The sequence below is a fragment of the Anguilla rostrata genome, chromosome 18 (assembly GCF_018555375.3).
Source record: "Anguilla rostrata isolate EN2019 chromosome 18, ASM1855537v3, whole genome shotgun sequence".
Taxonomy (NCBI): domain Eukaryota; kingdom Metazoa; phylum Chordata; class Actinopteri; order Anguilliformes; family Anguillidae; genus Anguilla; species Anguilla rostrata.
The window spans coordinates 22,575,877-22,595,445 of NC_057950.1; the positions used below are offsets into that span (position 1 = coordinate 22,575,877).

At 45.7% G+C, this 19,569-nt stretch overlaps 2 protein-coding genes across 2 annotated transcripts in view; one reads left to right on the plus strand and one right to left on the minus strand.

The window, feature by feature from the left end:
- The first annotated feature begins 132 nt into the window (after positions 1 to 132).
- LOC135244970 (actin-related protein 2-B) lies at positions 133 to 11,612 on the plus strand. Its single transcript, XM_064317691.1, has 9 exons — positions 133 to 292; positions 3,034 to 3,144; positions 4,324 to 4,539; positions 5,121 to 5,193; positions 5,725 to 5,861; positions 6,505 to 6,654; positions 7,873 to 8,018; positions 8,573 to 8,705; positions 10,219 to 11,612. Exons 1-9 carry the CDS (start codon positions 245 to 247, stop codon positions 10,387 to 10,389), a joined length of 1,185 nt encoding a protein of 394 aa, XP_064173761.1. The 5' UTR covers positions 133 to 244; the 3' UTR covers positions 10,390 to 11,612.
- A 2,628-nt stretch (positions 11,613 to 14,240) lies between these two features.
- The window catches only part of LOC135244969 (sprouty-related, EVH1 domain-containing protein 2-like), a 39,057-nt gene continuing 33,728 nt past the window's right edge, over positions 14,241 to 19,569 (minus strand). Inside the window, exon 6 of the mRNA XM_064317690.1 lies at positions 14,241 to 19,554. Within this exon, the coding sequence (XP_064173760.1) occupies positions 18,880 to 19,554 (675 nt within the window). The 3' untranslated portion in view covers positions 14,241 to 18,879. The remainder of the gene's footprint in view (positions 19,555 to 19,569) is intronic.

The window sequence follows — 19,569 nt, forward strand, 5'->3', positions numbered from 1 at the left end:
CATGATTGGATTATATACCCTATCATTCATGACGTATGGCAAATAGAAACAAAACCAATATATTTTCCATGTATGATTGGTCAATTTATATGTCTGTATTATGGTATGTAGGTGGAGAGAAACGTGAAAGGCAGGGTAACGTCATACAAACCGGAAAAAGCCCTTTCCGGGAGCCGGGGTGTGATTTCCGGCTCGCAGAAGAAAGTTGAGGTGGAGAGGTTTGCAGGTTCCTGGATTTTATAAAATGGACAGTCAGGGAAGGAAAGTGGTGGTTTGTGACAATGGAACCGGCGTAAGTTTGTTGACAAAATGCTATTTTCATTGGTTCTCCGTTTTTACGGGTTTGTCCAAGACTATTTTGATTGCGGGTAGAGATTTGTCAAAAACAGGAAGTAAAGAGTGGCTAACTGGGTGGGTAGGCAAAGGAATGTGTGTCTGTCAGCTTGTTAATTATGTATTCTTCAAATGTACTGATGGTGTTATGGCGCTAAACTGTGGAACACAATGCAGTATGCTATTCACTAAGTTGTAAATAGGCAATGGCATTTCCACTTGGCGCTGTGGTTTTTTAAGCCGCGGCTGCTAATGTTAGCTACCTAAGTTACATGCTCTAAATGTACTGATCCCTTACCATGGTCACAGTTGGCCAATGTTAGCATACGGAACGTACAGTTTTAGTAGGTTTTTGTCTCCAACTTGCTAGCTGACTGAATTAATTTCGTTTTAGATCACGTTGAATGCTTACTAGCTAATTCATTAGCTAGTAAACATCCTTTTAACTAACAGCCAATTGAACTGTTACTGAACAGTTAGCTAGCCGTTGTAGCGAACTAGTAGCTGCCAACGTCATGAAATCTGGACGCTTATGCTTCTGTTTGGTTTCCCAGTCAGTTAACATTAGTACATGTGAATTATCGTTTAATTGGTTGCTAACAGCATATAGTCTACTGCCTGTCAAATGGATCATCTTTGTCCAGTAACTTGCATTCGAGACCGCTGAACTCTGCAGAATGTAGCGTGAGCCAACTAGGTAAGGTTAGTAATGTTGGCTGTGTCCCCACTTGACATCATTTCTGTTTATATTGGACAAGAAATGGGGGATATCTTGGCAGTGAAGGTAGACCAATATTAAACCATCTTATTCTGGCACATGATTTTCTCACTCTCCGTCATTGTGCTACTGTAGTGTAGTATTATCTTTAAACATCGTATTCAATGATATTATAATAGTTGTATTAGGCTATATTCTTCATTGGTACTAGCAGCTAGTATGATTTGGTGACGTACCACTGTAAGCTAGTTAGCAAGCTAAGTTAGCTAGCTTTTGTATCAATGTACCACACATAGCTACCATTAGGTATTGATTTGCTTGTTTTGATTATGATACCTCATGCTTTGTTAATTGTTTTTGATGGTAGCTAGTAGCAGTAATAAATACTTTTAAATGTTAAACTTGCCCCCTGCGATACAGTTAGTCCGAAATTCATACGAACACACTAATTTCCTTAAGTGCTACCGCAATGCATAATTATTAGGCTAGTTAACTTAACGTTAGCTCAAGTGTGAAAACGCACAAGACAGCGACCATCTATTGTGTGGCTGTCAGGTAGTTGGCACTGGATGCAGTTTTTTAACGAAGTAATGAAATCGTCAGTGCAGTTAACAACAGTGTGAATAGTTAAAGTATCTAAAATGAGGAGAAGCTGCAATGGGAAGCAATATAAATTGCTTAGCCAACTAAAATATGGAGCTGAAGCCTGAATTAAAAGTGCTTTACCACCTTCACAGTAATAGTTTGCTGAAGTTTGTGCAAGTTTTTTTAAATTATTTTTTTTTAATTAAGATCTCATACAGGGGGAACCCATATTATTTTATGAAAAACACACACCAAATCAGCAGGTCACTGCTCTGCTTTTAAGCAAAACTGCTTTACCTCAGAGTTGCGGGTTTTCTGTTGTTGACCCAGGCAGCCGAATATAGGCACTGTCAGGTGTGTTAGTGATGTTAAATAGCACACTATGGCCTTGCATGCCACTTCCTAGGACACAATCATATTGCTTGTAGATATTTCAGTATTTTTTAAAAAGGGGGATATTTGAGCCTCTCTAAATCAATCACTGTTTTTAAATTATATTCTTGCTGTTCTAAATTTCAAGTACATGTCATTGCTGCCACATGCCATTACTTCAACTGCATATATTTTATGAATATTTTATAGTTTCTAAATATCAGTTATAAGAAGTGTTCTATTTGATGTGTTATATTTGTGGGGAAAAGACAAAAATGTTTTAATTTCTAACAATATTTATGTAGTTGTTTATGGAATAAGGTTTCTCATTGCTGAGAGAAAATGCATAAGTAATCTCTTTTCAGATATTTTCTAGCTGAATTGGCAATAAACCTAATTAAATATTAGAAAATATTCATAAATGACAGGAATAAATATTTGAAATGAAGTTTTCCTCAATGTTCTGGCAAGGACATGTTTTAGAGGCACATGGTGATAATTCGTTAAAATAATACATTCCTCATCAAAATCTTTGAGACTATATGAGTGTCCTGCATACTGATTTGCATTAAGGGAGATTTATTTTCCAAAGGTGCCAAAAGTGCCTGTAGTTGCAGAAGCACCCACGCATTGCAGTCCATTACTGCATACTGCATCACCTTCTTCATGGGTCAAATGATTTGTAGTGATGAGGATGAGGGTGTGTGGCAGATTGTGCTGGAGTTTTGAACTGATGCCAATGACCGGGAGCCCATTCTGGCCCAAAGATCAAACTGCAATCAAAACGGACAAGGCTTTCAGTGCATGTACAGAAACACTATAATGATAATAATTATAATAATGGTAAAACGTATGCATATGGTGGTTAACTGTTGTTTTTCAGATGATGACAGGTGACAGATGTACCTTCCTGCTATTGGATATTGTTGGTCTTTCTTTTTAATTATGAAGTTTTTTATAATTGAATTAATTTGTCTGAATCTCTCTCTCTCTCTCTCTCCTCTCTCTCCTTTTCTCCCCTCTAGTTTGTGAAGTGCGGTTATGCAGGCTCCAACTTCCCTGAACACATCTTCCCTGCCCTGGTGGGTAGGCCAATCATTCGCTCCACAGCCAAAGTGGGGAACATCGAGATTAAGGTGAGGGTAACGCTGTCCCCGTCTCCTGGGCCGCAGTCCTATCCGCTGCTGGCTCCTCTCCTGTGGGGGCTGCGTCTTCCCCTGCCCAAATTATTTATCCTGCCTTCTCACCTGACTCTGCCTCTTCCTCTCACGCCTCCAGCCTGTCTGTCACAGAGGGAGGACTGTTGTCCAGATCCCTTTCCCAGAATGCAGCAGCTGAGACTGGCTGACTGGCCAGTGCTGTCTGAGGCAGCAGAGAAGAGGAACATCTGTGTGTCTTTTCATGGGTGGCGTACCTGACAGAATGACGTTGATGTGCTGTGTTGGTGTTCTTGCTCAGGCGTTTGCACATCTAGCAAAGTAGGCCAGCTCTGTGTCTGACCACTTCAGTTTTATCAAACTAAATATAGCGCATCGGCCATTTCAGTTCAGCATTGTGGCTGGCCTGTTTTAATATTGCATCTAGATTAGTATTGCATCTTGATGAGTGTTGCTTCTAGATGAGTGTTGCATCTTGATTAGTGTGCTCTCAGTTTGCGATTGACTCTGCTACTCGCCTTAATTCTAGAACCTATTTAATTAGAAAGATATGCAGTGAGCTCCATAATGTTTGGAACAAAGAAGGTTTTTCTTGATTTGGCTGTGTACTCCACAATTTTAAGCTTAGCTAAATTAAAATGATAAATGATGGGGAACAGCAGAGACACTTTTCATGCCAGGAAAGACCCTGTTTTAGTTTTTTTTTTTCTTGGCGCTATTTTCTTTTGACCTTAGCCAGATGGCAAACAACTCTGGGCTGTATTTGTTTGATAACATGATGTGTTGAGTACTCACAATTACTTCACAGAAAGCCAGTGCTTATATCACATGACCATTTCTCTCCATATCGAGGCTTTATTCCCTCAGTCACTGCCCTGTTCACTCAGGGTGGTTCCAGTTCTTCTTTACCTCCATTTTAGGCATCACCTTATTATAATTGGGACCCTCCTCTGGGTTTGTAGTTGGGGCTGTGCATGACCTGTTTGATTTACTGTCCTGTATGAACCCTGTCCAGTTCACTCTATGTCTGGATATTACATAACAACAGCCCAGTAATTAACATTGGAGAAGGTGCATATTCCATATTATATATATATGTGTGTGTGTTTGTTTGTGACACGGGGGCTTGATATTTGACCTCTGACCCCGACCTCTCAGGACCTGATGGTGGGGGACGAGGCGAGCGAGCTGCGGTCCATGCTGGAGGTGAACTACCCCATGGAGAACGGGATAGTCAGGAACTGGGACGACATGAAGCACCTGTGGGACTACACCTTCGGGCCCGAGAAGCTCAACATCGACTCGCGCAGCTGCAAGATCCTCCTCACGGAGCCTCCCATGAACCCCACCAAGAACCGCGAGAAGATCATCGAGGTACATGAGCATGATGTTTGTGAACCAGGCTTAGTGAGGGCCCTACAGAGGAGGCCGGGGCCCTCTGATTCATTGGTGACTGGTTAAGTGCATGCTTGTGGCAGAGCATCCTTGAGAATTTGGATTTCAACTGTGAGAATTGCAGAGCTGAGTTTCCATCAAGTGTAATTTATTAAACAGCGTAAGGCCTTGTTGTGCTCACTCTTAGCGAGGGTTCTCACTGGCTCCCATGTGTTTTATCTTGAGGGCGTGGTATACAGTATGTGAGCTGGGCTCGGTCTGGAATACTTTGCACACGTGTAGTGCTCTCTGTGGGAGTCTGTGGTACTGCCATTATTAACCCGAGCCCTGCTGTTCGTACAGCTGCCGCAGGGCTGGCCCCCCTTTGAACTCTGCCTGCACCCAACTCAAGATGGCCGTTACCCCACATGTGCTCTGTGCTCCAGCAGCAAACACAATCGTGTTTTCAGATATACATTTCTGGAAATGCACGCTTGAATTTTGTCTGCATTTGTTATCACAGGTAATAATTGGTTCTTTGTTTTTACCTGCCCTGACGTTCTGCTTTGTGTCCCTTACAGGTGATGTTTGAGATGTATCAGTTCTCAGGGGTTTATATTGCCATCCAGGCTGTGCTGACACTCTACGCTCAAGGTATTTGACCTGCCTGTCACTGCGTTGCCATGGAAACTCAGAGTAATCTATGCCATTTAATTGGCAGCAGTTTCATTAATTGGCAGTTAATTTCACGTTTGCCATGTTTTCCCCCTAAAGTTAGGAAAAGTCATGAAATATCTAGCTGAAAAAAGCATGATAACCATATTTTTAGAGACAGTAAACATTGAATGGGGTCAAATTGACCCCAAACGTAATAGGAGGGTTAAAGCTTGCTGAGTGGATGGCGTCTGTTCCCCTACATGTCTGCCCTTACAATACATCACCCACGTGTGACCATTTGGCAGTGGAGGGTTTATCATTCTGCTGTGTGGATGTGTAGTTTGTGTTAGTTTTGCAAGTCTTGCAGAGGCTCGTACTACCCAGGAGGTATAGATTAACAGCAGTGACATTTCTGCCACTGAAACTGAGACTGGTTATGTGTATGGCCCAGACTGGCTGACTCGAGTGACGGTTTCGAGTGTCAGATGCACGCTCATGGTCCTGGTGTGCGTTGTGATTGGTCCTCAGGTCTCCTGACGGGCGTGGTGGTGGACTCGGGAGACGGAGTGACTCACATCTGTCCTGTCTATGAGGGTTTCTCTCTGCCGCACCTCACCCGGCGGCTGGACATCGCAGGGAGAGACATCACACGCTACCTCATCAAGGTGTGCTCTCTCTATTTCTCTGTTTCTCTGTCTGTCTGTCTATCTGTCTCTCTCTCTGCCTCTGTTCTGTCGGCTTATTGGCCTGTTCCGCTCACTCTGCTCACATTCACACTAACACTCCAGTATTACCCCAGTATTGGCAGTACTGGCCCGATTATTGAAATGCTCATGAAAATGCCTTTATCTGATTATCTTTATCAAAACACAATTAAGACTTTTTTTCCCTGATTGTTTTGGTGCTTTACTGCGATTATTGTCAGCTTTCTGAAAATGTGCATGTCAGGCGGACATCGAACATCCCAGTTAAGAAAAACAAGCATGGCATATGCTTTCCATTGAGCATATGACTATTATGGAAAAAAATCATGTAAACGCGGCTATTGGAGTCATTGCATTATATCCATGTGTACACGATAATCAATATACTGGCATGAACTGGTTACTCCCAATAATCGGGGTGTTGGTGCGCCAGTAAACGCAGCCGCAGTCTGTATGACTTTCACTGCCGCTCTGTGTGTGCGCTGCCCTGTTTCTCCGCGTCTTTCTCTGTGACCGCGTGACTGCAGTCGTGTGACCACGTGTGGTGTGGCTGTGTATCGGAGCGTGCGTTCAGCCGAACCCTCCTCTTCCTCGCTCTCTGCAGCTGCTGCTGCTGAGGGGCTACGCCTTCAACCACTCGGCGGACTTTGAGACGGTGCGCATGATGAAGGAGAAGCTGTGCTACGTGGGCTACAACATCGAGCAGGAGCAGAAGCTGGCGCTGGAGACCACCGTGCTGGTGGAGTCCTACACGGTCAGTCTCTGTTACACTATTATCAGCTGTTTCACTAAATTAACCCAAATATTTTTTCTGTATGCAGTTATATATATATGTATATTTTTTTTTCTCAAGTGTATGCCTCAGTTATTTTCAGGTTTCCTCCACGCTATTGGTGGACTTCCAGGAACATCGGAGGCTGAAGGAGTAATCCCCAATCAATCAAAATATGTAGTATGTGCATTGCCCTGTAGGTGGCAGCATTTCCCACTGCAGCAGACATTTCTGGTGCCCTCAGCAAATCAACCAGCCAATCAGTGCTAAGAAAGGCTGGCCTGCTCTCTGGGACCCTGACTGGTTACCGTAGGGATAGTTGTGAGCCTGTGGACCCAGCTGGCTGGTGGTGAATCATTTCTTGCTAACTGACTGACAGGGACTTGCCTCTTGCCAGCTGACCAGAAGGGAGATTTTCTCTTGGCCTCACCGCCAGTGTGTGGTCCCATGGCCAGTGTGTGGTTCTATTCCTACTTGCTCGCTGGATACTGCCAGGCCAGTAAGACTCCTCTGGTCCCTCCAAACCCCTTTGGGCCTCCCCAGCTGACCAAGAGAATAGCTGTGGTGGACCGTGTGGGAGAGAGTTCCCCCCCCACGCAATACGTTCTTCCACTCCAAAGAGTTCCTGAAGCTGTCAAAACAAGGAGAGCGCTCTGTGGCTTGTGGTGCAGCCTGACCAGCGCGTGACATTATTTCCTGTGTGGCCGGTCCTGCGTGCGCTGACCTGATTTCTGTTTCCACATCAGGACCCCAGACACCACCCTGTCAATGGGCTCTTTATGCACCAGTGTTCTAACACACAGTGTTCCGCAGTGTTCTGTCGGTGCATGTATCCACTACAGCTGGATGTGGCCAGACCCCGCCATTAAGGCTTTTTATTTTATATTAACGCTCGTTAATCCGGTTTATTTATTCATTTATTTCAACGCTGAAGCGGATTGGGTCGCCTGACTTTGGGGAATAAAACTCTAAATGGTACTCTGTTATGAATTTTCCAGTTTATCTGTTGGTAAGGGAGGTTGTAATTTATTTTATTGTAATTTATTTATTTTTATTCTTGAAACTCTTCACACTATTTTTTGTCTGAATCTTGAGCCTGACTCCTTCTAAAAATGCAAGGGGGTGTTAGTGGCTTTGTGACCACCTCGAGCACTGCCACGCTGGGACTCCCTCTGCGTTGCCCCTCCCTGTCCCTCACAGCTCCCAGACGGAAGAGTCATCAAGGTCGGCGGGGAGAGGTTCGAGGCACCTGAAGCCCTGTTCCAGCCCCACCTCATCAACGTAGAGGGGGTGGGTGTGGCCGAGCTGCTTTTCAACACCATTCAGGCAGCTGACATCGACACCAGGTAAAACGACCTGCCCCCACACGGTCCACCATGCACCGCATTTAGCGTCAGCTGCATCACATGACCAGGCCCCACCCACCTCTCCATGAGAACACAATGCTTGTGAAGAGTCATTTCACTATTAACTGAAAAACCGGATGTAGTGACCAACAGTTACAATTTACTTCTTCATTTCTGTGCTTTGTACATGCCTTTGTGAACATGTGCACTTAGTGGCTCAAGGACAAATTGCGCATCTGCGCATTGCTTAGAAATTTGTACACTTGAAGCAGTTGAATGAAGCAGTTCAGATGTGCATTCAGTGAGGGAAATATTAGCTAAAGTTAGCTAACCTTGCAAACATATTAAAACTTCATTCTGTTTGCCACACATGTTCAGTGATATCAGTTAATCTGAAAAGAACAAAAATGGCTGCCAAAGTATGATGTAACCATTACAAGGGAACATGGTTCACCATGAAGGTCCCCCAAGTCCCAGTTCTCTTAGCCCGTACTGCTGCCGTTAATGGGACACGCCGGGCGGTGTGTAAAGGCGCATCCTGTTCCCCTCCGCAGGGCTGAATTCTACAAACACATCGTCCTGTCGGGGGGCTCCACCATGTACCCCGGCCTGCCGTCCCGCCTGGAGCGGGAGCTGAAGCAGCTGTACCTGGAGCGCGTGCTGAAGGGGGACGTAGACAAGCTCTCGGTGAGTAGCGAGGGGGCGGCCCAAAACGCCACTGCAGGGTCAGGGGGGTCCGATAGATACACCCAGCCCAGGGTTTGGGTGGGGAAAAGCTGATTTTTTTTCTATTGAAACTCTTGACACTTTTTCGTCTGAATCTTGAGCCGGACTCCTTGTAAAATGAGTCACTTGTGGCTACCCCTCATTTGGAAACCTTCCCACCATCGATTGGTGAAATAAAGGTATTGTCGATACCTTTGGGAAGTGTCTGGTCAGTCTATGAGTGAGACATCACTTTTTTCTACAGCGGTTTTCTAGTATCTAAAAACATGTAAGCTAGCTATTGCCGAACATCTTTAAATAGTGCCGTGTGGGGAGATGTCCACTAGGTGGAGACATGGCTCCACGGTGGCAGCTTCACTGAGGCCTTTCACAGTCTGGTCCACGCAACCCCGTGCCACACACTGCGCAACGTGCGCTAACGCTAACGAGGCTGGAGCTAGCCAGGCCCGGCTCGGTCTCGTTTAACATCTGGCCCCGAGCCCGGACTCCTCTTTGGCCTGCTGCTCAGGGCTCTGTGTTTAGTTAATCAATTACAGATGGAGGGCTAGATAAGGTGAGGAAGCATGCCTGTCTGTCCTGCAGCCGCAGCTAAGGGAAGGAAGCGCGGAGCCGGGTTATTGCCTAACCGGAGTGCTGTCGGGATCAGCCCGAGGGGCCCTTAAAAGTGATGTATGGGCTCAGCTTTTAAATGCTCAGAGTTGCTCAACAGTTTTAACAATTCGGATTGAGTTCGATTCAGAAATTTCACCCCGTCACTGGAGTCTCGTCGGGCCTTTTATTTGGATGGAACTTTCAGACTGTGTTCTGTAATCTTTCATTGTTGAAATTCTTGCATAGCAGCTAATGTATTTTGCATACATTAGCCACACAAGTAGAAAGTTCAGCCAAAAGCCTGGAAATTTATTGCCTCCTCTCTCCCCCTGTTGCCTGTGTGTGTGTGGGCATGTATGTGTGCCTGTATATTTGTGGTGTGTGTGTTTCCGTGCGTGTATGTGTGTGCGCACGCGTGCGTGTATGTGCGCTCCCGTGTGTGTGTATGTGCGCTCCCGTGTGTGTGTGTGTGTGTGTGTGTGTATGCGTGTGTGTGTATGTGCGCTCCCGTAATTGCTGATGCAGCTATGTATGTTGTACATTAGCCACACAGTAGAGTGCGTGGTTGTGTTTCGCCGCGTGTGTGTGTATGTGCGGCTGTGTGTGTGATTGTGGTGTGTGTTGTTCCGTGGTGTGTGTTATGTGGTGTGTAGCGGTGTGTATGTGCGCTCCCGTGTGTGTGTGTGCGCTCCCGTGTGTGTGTGTGTGTGTATGCGTGTGTGTTTGTGTGTACGCGTGTGTGTGTATGTGTGCTCCCGTGTGTGTGCGTGTGTGTGCGCGTGTGTGTATGTGCGCTCCCGTGTGTGTGTATGTGCGCTCCCGTGTGTGTGTGTGTGCGTATGCGTGTGTGTTTGTGTGTACGCGTGCGTTTCCTCCCTCACAGAAATTCAAGATCCGGATCGAGGACCCGCCCCGGCGTAAGCACATGGTGTTCCTGGGCGGGGCCGTGCTGGCCGACATCATGAAAGACAAGGACAACTTCTGGCTGACGCGCGAGGAGTACCAGGAGAAGGGCATGCGCGTGCTGGAGAAGCTGGGAGTCACCGTCAGATAAACCCCCCCCCCACGCCACCCACCGCTCCCTATCCCTCCCTCCCTCTCTCTCTTCTGCTACCTGCTACCTTAGAGTCTCTCATCCACAGGGGGGCGGGCGGGAGGGAGGGAGGGAGGGGGTGGGTGGGACTGGGATGAGTGACAGTTCCTGTGTTAGGTGGAGTTCCCTCCTGTGCCATTCCTCAGAAAGCATTCTCTTTTGTGCCCGTGACTGGCGCAGAATTTTTGGCCACCAAAATCCATTTCCATTTTTTTCTGTTTCTGCAGAGACGGGCCTCGGCCTGTGCTGCCTGTAAAGGCCCTGCTTTGGCAAGCTGCTCGTTATCAGTGTTTGACCCCCCACACCCCTGACTCCACCCCCATTATCCATACATTTCCTGGAGTCTACAGCAACAGGTGTGCTGCTCAGACTTGTTTGGGGTGGGGGGGTGGTGGGGGTTTGAGAGTGTTGGGCAGAGATGGGCCAAGTGGGTTGTTTTTTCGGGGGGAGGAGGGGGGGCTTAGTTGTGGGATTTGGTTTGTGACTGCAGGTCCATCACCTCTGTGGCCTCATGCCCTCATATTATTGGCTTCACTGGCATCAAATCCATTGAAATTTCAAATCCAACAACGACTTACCATTCCAAACAAAGTATTCATCAGTTTCAGGGAGGATGCTTTCATTTTCTTTTGTCATAATCATGATATTCTCTTTTTTGGGGGAAAATAAATGGGGTTTGCTTTTTTTTTTCTGTTGGATGTCTAGTACTTTTTTATTTTTTATGTTTATAACTTTTTTTCAGCGCTTTACTTTCGTATTCTCTGGAGTAGAGAGCGAGAATGTGTCGTCACGTCACTTTACCACCACCCTTTCACACAGAGCGTCATCCTGTTCTGTTCAGAAGTGATCATGCGCTGCAGTGACCGGGCTGCCCTGACCTCCAGTCCGCCGATGTTTTTCTTCAGGGCTCTGAAGGGGGGAAATGAAATGATTGTAATATTAATGAGACCTCGGTGTTGTTCGACATGAAGATATTGTAAAAGGCGGTATTGAAGTTTTCCGTTTTGGCTCTCATGTGTATATTAGAGGCACTTCATATTCAGTACATATATTTAGTTTCCCATAAACATTCCACGTCCAGTGCCAAGCGCAGTTATTGTAGCCGGATCTTTTTTTTTTGTTTTTTTTTTGTTCATAGCATAACTGCCTGAGGCTGATTTAAATAAAGGAAAGTGATTTATAAAGACTTGTGTGCTGGTGCGTTATTGGGAACGGACAGTCTTGTGTGAACGCGCAGTCAGTCTTTATATGCAGTGTTCTAGTTGCCATATTCTGTTATTTAGCAGCGGCTGTGGACAGTTCGGCAGCTGAACGACGAGGACATTTCTAAAATAACCGAATAAATGAATACATGAAGTGCTTTTATTTTCAGAGGGAATATTTATCCGGGAGGGCATGGCTACTTTCACTTCGAGTGTCTGCCTTGCGACTCAGTTAGTTTAATTACAGGTAAAGACGCCTCCTGTTAGCATGTTGAGAGAGAGGGTAGCAGCCATATGAATCCTCTGACATAACGCACAGCTCAACAGCTGAAAACAATGCCCTGGCCTGGCCAGAGAGCAAGTTCCTGAATGGGTGATTTTTGGCATTGATGTGGGGGGGGGGGGGTACTTATTCAATAAAGCAGGCACAGAAAGCCATCTTTCTTTCTGTGTTCAGGTTCCCTCCAATTGGCTGTGACCAGAACATGTAAATAACCTGCCCCCCCCCCTTTAAAAAATTATAAAACCTGAAAAAAACATTTTGCTAATATTTCAAAATGCAGTTTCCCCGTCAGCTGTCCTGCTCTGCAGCTCTCCTCTCTACCTTCAGGTGCAGGATTTGGTTGTATTTGAAATAAAAATAAGTTCAGGACACATTTATGGCAGACTGTGACACGCATCTGACTCTGAGAGCTCAGTGACACAGACACAGTGTGGGTGCTAGGAGCTCCTTCCCCGACCTTCTCCTTCCAGTCAGTGGCTTCCCTCTGTCCGCAGCGCTGCGGTTCGCCAGATAGCGGGACGATGATGATGATGATGATGATGATAAAGAAACAGGTTGAGCGTTACATAAACCCCACGGCCGCCCCCGCTCCTCGCCGAGCACTGTGGGAAAGCGGCTCTCTGGTTTCCATCGGAAGCTCTCGGGCCTTCTGTTATCTGTGTGCAATAACATCCTGAGACGTGTGCCACAATGTTCCCTCTGAGGGGAAGTGGAACACAAAATAAGAACGAGCTGTGGTTGGGACAGGATGAGATGGGACGGGGGGACGGGGGGGGGAGGCTATTTTGGCGCCACATCAATTGTTGATTCCAGGAATAAGGAGAACTGGGCCTTTGAGCCAGTCAGGACACGGAGATTCTGGAGTGAAGTGGACATCTTTCCGCTGTCTAAATACCTGTTCTTCAAACCCCGGGGGGTGGCCGACGAGCGGGGCTTAGTCACCCAAATCGCCCACGTCTTCGACAAACCCTTCCGACACTCCGTCCCGTTTCTGAAAAATATCAACATTTTAATGCTACTTGCAGACCGCCAGAGGCTGTTTCCAGCACATTCATTCTTGTAGCTCTTGCGGTGTGTGCTTCTGTGCCTCTAAGAAAACAAACCCTCTTCATCTTGTGGCCTCAGTGATGTGAACATGGCTCAGAAGCATCCGGGCATGAGGAGACTGTTCCCAGACTGCTGGTCAGATCCCTGCCCCACTGCTCACAGGTCAGATCCCTGCCCCACTGCTCACAGGTCAGATCCCTGCCTCACTGCTCACAGGTCAGATCCCTGCCTCACTGCTCACAGGTCAGATCCCTGCCTCACTGCTCACAGGGCAGCTGGGAGACACTTCTGCTTTCACTGAGATCAGATCACATGCAGCACCTTGCACAGAGAAGGGGGCGGGGTGTGTGGGAGACAGAAACACTGGAACTCGGTTTCCTTCAATCGAGATCCTTCCTGAAGAGGTGTTGTGAGACAAAGACTCAAGGAGAGGTTGAGGGGACAAGAAGCTGTAACAACTTTAAAAAACAATGGGGAATTGGGCTCCCCAAATGATTTAGTCTATGATGCTAGCACAATTCCGCTTTATGTTAAGATTATGGGGTTGCTTTTCTTGCTTTAGCAGAGGGGAAATGAAGTGAGCTCATTAGTAGAAAATATCTTAAATGTTTGCACATGTGGAGGTTGACTGTTTGCCGTCAGTGAGCAGCAGACTGGGGCCCGGCCTGTCGGGACATTCTTCCGTTTTTCCACAGATAATCTCTCGCGTTGTTCCCGAAACGCTCTCTTCAGCTTTCATGTTCGCCCTACATGGCTTCCTGAAATAGGGCCCCGCTGTCACCGCGGAAACAGGGATGTCTCGTCATGGCTGAGGCTTGGCCGGTAATCTTGCGGTGCTCCAGAGTCTGGGAGCGGTGGGATTTAGGAACATCTGTCACTTGTGCAGTTCAATTTGTAACATGTGGACAGACCACGCCCCTTCATCCGTTCCTGTTTTCCTGGGGGACAGGCAAGGAATCCAAGAATAGTCACAGACCTTTCTGACCTGTCTTTGAACATCAGCCTGTGCCAGGGGCTGTATGGGTACAGTACCTATGCCAGGGGGTGTATGGGCACTGTACCTGTGCCAGGGGGTATATGGGTACAGTCCCTGGTGACCCCTGGGAATGCCTACAGTAAACGTGCAAATATCTATTCCACACAACTGCCCTACTGCATGCTGCAATCATGGGAGAAAAGTGTTGTTTTCTTCATGTCTCTCCAAGAGCCTGTCCTCTGCTATGACTCAGTCTCTGTACAACACACACGGACAAGCAGTCACTGGCCAGCCCACGCCTCCGCTAGGTTTTCATATGATGTATTGGTATTTACAAAGTACTACGCAAGAACTACATCAATCATACATATTAAAAATAAAAATAAAATGTACATCATACACATGATATATATTTTTACTTTTTACAGAGGTAAAAATGCATATTGTAAAAAAAAAAAAAAAACAAACAAAAAAAAAACTAATGAACACAACAGGGCTTATTTAATCATTTTTGAAAGTATATAAGGAGATAGATGGACACAATGCATCAGGCACTTCCTTTATAATAGTTAAATGTGTGCAGTAACTTGATCGTGCACCCAAACGGACAGAAACACTTTTGGTTAACTCTTTTACCACAGATACAAAAATAAATGGGTTCTTCTCTAATAACGTGTGACGCCAGTATTGCAAAGCAGACCGAGGGAGCGGCAAGACCTTGAGAGAGAGAGAGAGAGACACAATGACAGAAGATACCTTCAGTACAAAAACTCCACACCCCACTCTACCCCTCCCCCCCTCTCCCCTCACCGTGCCACAATCCCCAGAGCTTCTTGTTCTGGCTCACCCACACCAGGATGGGACTAATCCTAACCCGAACTCTAACCGTGTACACATACTGACAAAAAGGTCTGGGCCACCTCAGAGTAGCCTGCACAATGTCCACAAGGTCTCATATTAGTGTTGTGCTTCTAAGAGGGGAAAAAAATTGTTCATTTAATAAACGTAAGGTAACAGGGTAGCTTTAACTTGAGGCTGGTTGTGTTTCAATCAATCATATTGCAAGCATGTATACAAAAATATATACATATACACACAAGAACAAGCAGCTGTCTGTGTAGCCTACATGTTTTAACAGTGTCACCCTTATGCACTGGCTGCTCGACAACAGGCCAAGGCTTTGTGACAGCAGCTGCAGCAACAGTGTGGAACAGGAAATGGTAAAAGGCAACAACGTGTGCGTCTGGGGGGCGGGGTGGGGGTGGCTGCTTGTAGCGGCATGTAAAATAAACCTCTAATGACACCCTAATGGACGGAAAGAGGACTGGATAACTACAGCCTTCTGAAGCAGTGAAGTGGGTGGAGCAGAACAGCCAGGCAGGGCTGCCATTTGTTAACAACAGAGATGGTATAAGCATTGGCTGAGACATCCAATCAGGACAGGCCACACACGCCGAGCATCCAATCAGGACAGACCACACACGCCAGCTGTCAAGTATGATTGTACAATGCAATTTGAAGTGATATCTTACTATATTCTATACATCATTTAATCTTAAAAATATTTTTTAATTGAATAACTGCCAATATATTAGAAAAATAATCTTGTTTCCCACCAAGCTCAATTTCAGCCTGGACTGCGTATTGGAAACAGTGGTTTATGTACATTCGGATGCCCACTGTCTCCACAAAGATTTGAAAACTCACTGGTGGACAAATTCACACACTATTTTCACAAGGTCGTAATGAAAATGACAATCCCTCTGTATACACAAATAAGGCTTAAAGTAGCACTGTCACAGCCTATTTAACATTAAAACGCTTTAGTAATTTAAAAAAATGGCCTTCTGTTGAGCACCTTTCATATGCACTGTTTATATGCATATTTGCTGCTTGATAATAAAACCACCAAATGGACACTATTCACAACAATACAGTCAATCTCAAAATAACTGCATAACAGAATAGTTCGTAACGATTGAATGGTCCTTACAGTTGCACACGGGACACGTGCTGCCTGACTGAAAAGGTGTTTAATACTTTTAGAGTTTGTGTCATCAACGCTGTACTGAAGAACAGTGAACACGGAAAGCACTGCACAAATTCATATCCATGGCTGTGCTTATACTTTATAAAACTACTGTACATCCACTTCCCCCTTTCCCTTTGGCTGCCGTTTCTACTGCGTGAGAAAATAAATAAAATCAAAGTAATCTTTGGAAATGAGACGCTTGTGTGTGTATAATATACATACGTGTAAATAGTCATATATACATACATTTACACCACGGCTTGGAAAAATACTAAATTCTGATTGGCTGATGACGGTGTGTACATCAGATATACCACACAGCAAATCCATCTCCCTTCTCAAACAAGTTTGACTGTAAAACTCCCAAGCATACGGGCTGCATTTCAATGGTTCCAGAATGCACTTTTTCTCACAGAACGGTCTTGATGCCAGAATGCTATCCTAAAACTCACATATTTATGAATATTCATAAGGGGCATGGTCTACTGCATTGCCTTGATGCATCTTTTCCATAGGTGGCACTGTGGTATGGTAAATAAATGACATTACAGTATGGAATTATGTTTGACAATATTATGTTTATAAAGACCAGTTGGGCATTACCTTCCAAAGTATGGTTCAGTGTGAAAGTCCAGTATTTTTTTCCAAACCCATCTGGCACCAGCACTAATCACCAAATGGACTCATCACTAAGAACTAATATTTCCATTCCAAAATGCTGCCATCCTTTTAGTCACCCCTTATGAATATTCATGTCCACTGTATCTTCTGTACTGCATGCTCTGTATTAACACTAAAATGTATTATTGATCATATGAAGCAAAGCACATGATTTATTCCAGTAGGGTTGTGTCTATTATGAGTCCTAAAAAAATGTAATTGCAATCCAAGATAAGTCTGAATATATATTTAGGCCTTTCCTCAGCTCTGAACACTCTCTACATAACCCATTACGCATCATAACCATGGAAGTACACCCTACTCCCTTAATATACATCGTATTTGGTTTTACCTAGCGAGTGCTAGTTTAAGTGCTAGATGGCACTACTCATCAAACTTGGTAGGAATTACATTGCAGTGCACGTATGCACTGCAAACATACATATATCAGATCTTTTCAGCAGCTGAAAAGCAATCTGCAGCAGGGATGGTATTCTAAATAAAGCTAAACCTTCATGGATAACAGAGCTGTACATTTCATCCTTGTGCGGGGACTGAGAAAGTAGAACTGTGGAAAGAAAGCGATGTTTCACAATACCTTGGCAGTGCAAGTTCACCCTTTAGACTGACAGGTGCCAACTAGTTAAGTACGGACATGAAATAGGATCATACAGGGGTTTTCTTATGTTGTATGTATTTGAAACTTGTCCTTGACTGCTATTTTCTATCTATTTGTCGATCCAGACCAGACGGGTTTTTGATATCATTCTGTCTGCAGAATAAATACCAGTTTCCCCAACAATTTTACAAAATACTTTGCAAATATTTCTCCCTTTCGTCCTGCTTTAACAACATTGGTCTTTCCTGGAACATTGGTGTATCCATAACTTAATGCTACATCTCTTCAAAATACTGGCCAATGAAGATGGATTTACACATATCAACATGTGCTCATTTTAGCTTGATAACTTAATTTTATTATGCTGTATATTATTTATTTATTTATTTGTTTATTTAAGGTGAGTAGCTGTGGTATAAGTGGAATAAACCACTCCAGCCAGCGCGTTCTCTGGATGTGTACGTACTTCCGGGGAGGGAAAGACAATACCGCCCCAGGCATGCATATATATCTAAAGAAGGCACAGTCTGTCTTACAAATGTACACACAAATCTGCATACACACACACACACACACACATATATATATACAGAGACACAAACACACACACACACACGCACACCTTGGAGAGGCACACACAAGAACAAACACACACACACACCAGCTTACATAATACATTCATATACACACAGACACACCAGTCAGACAAAGCTTTTGTTTCTTTTGTTAAGGGCTGAGAACACACCAGTTAATTGAGGGCCTTTGCTTGCTGAAGGGAATTATCTTCATCTGGCAAGCCATGGCAAACTACAACCATTCCTCACATAGACCGCACACAGCATAAAAAAACAATTCAAGTTCTTAAAACTCAGTGTAAAAAATATAAAGTGTATATATATATATATACACACAGTGAGCTCCATAATGTTTTGGATAGAGACATTTCTTTTCTTGATTTGGCTCTGTACCCCATCATTTTAAATTTGTAATCAAAAATTCACATTTGATTGAAGCTCACACTCAGCTTTTTTTAAGGTTATCTTCCTACACTTTGGTTTCACCATGTAGAAATGAAAGCACTTTTTATATAGTCCCTCCCCATTTCATGCACTCCCTTGGTTTCGTTGACTGTAATTGGTACAATTCTGGTCCTCATGTTGACAAACACTAATAACGACTGAACACACCTGACTAATCCGAAACCCCAAACATTATGGCGCCCTGAAATGGTGGGACTATGTATTAAAAAGTGCTATAATTTCTACATAGCGAACTCAAAATGTATAAAAATACCCTTTAATATAACATGAATCTGCCTTTAACCATGTGCATTGTTTGATCAGAAAACTGAAACTGTGGCGTTAAGAGCCAGATCAAAAATACTTTGTCCTAAACATTATGGAGCCCACTGTAAGTAATACATATATAATCATTTGTAATGCAATGAATGGAAAAACAGGATTTGTTTGGGTGAGAGAACCTGGATGCAGGGAAAAAACAAAAGACAAAAAAATCACTGTAAAAACCACCGAGCTGCTCCAAATAGTTTTGTCCATCTGGAAAACAGAGAGACAAAACACAAACAGGATAAAGCCCCCTCCCCCCCACTCTGCCCCCCCCTCCCCCGGTTCCTCAGCCCACAGCCTTGTGCTTCCCCCCGCAGCACCCCCACGCCGCCCCACAGCGGTAGCACGCCTGCAGGGGGGGGTAGCAGCACATGCAGGGGGCGAGCAGCGACAGGCCGAGCAGCGCCAGCCAGCGGAGCAGGAAGCGCTCCTCGCTGCTGTCGCAGGAGCACGGGTCCGAGTAGTCGCCCTCGGGGTCCGACATGCAGTGGTACAGCAGGCTGTCCGCGCACCACATGAAGCTGACCCGGTGGATGCAGGTCCGCACGGGGTCGGGCGCGTCCTCGCACTGGCCCCGCCCGTTCTCCTCGTGGTTGAACATGTCCCGGCAGTAGACGCAGCGCGAGCGCTCGCCGTCCTCCTTCCGCCGCCGCCCCTTGGGCTTGGAGGGGCGGGGCTGGGTGCCGATCACGCCGCCGTCCCAGCCCCCTCCCTTCGGGGCGTCGCGGCGGGCGGGGTCCACGCCGGGCGCGTAGGGGTAGGTGTAGTCGTGCTTGGCGGGCTCGCCCTTGGCGAAGTGCACGTAGGAGTCGGCGTCCTCCGGCCGGGTGATCCGGTCGCGGGCGGTGGCGTGCCGGTAGTCCTCGTAGCCCGTCAGCCACGCCCGCTCCCGCGGGTTGATGCGCACGATCTCCTCTTCCACGTCCTGGAAGCTGACATGGCGGGGGAACGTGGGCAGAGACTGTGAGGGAGGAGG

What these genes read in the sequence shown, in the direction of transcription:
- LOC135244970 (XM_064317691.1), top strand. Translation starts at nt 245, where the DNA reads ATGGACAGTCAGGGAAGGAAAGTGGTGGTTTGTGACAATGGAACCGGC. An exon ending in GCTGACACTCTACGCTCAAG is followed by an intron (nt 5,194 to 5,724) that starts GTATTTGACCTG and finishes ATTGGTCCTCAG; the next exon opens with GTCTCCTGACGGGCGTGGTG. An exon ending in GGGACGTAGACAAGCTCTCG is followed by an intron (nt 8,706 to 10,218) that starts GTGAGTAGCGAG and finishes CCTCCCTCACAG; the next exon opens with AAATTCAAGATCCGGATCGA.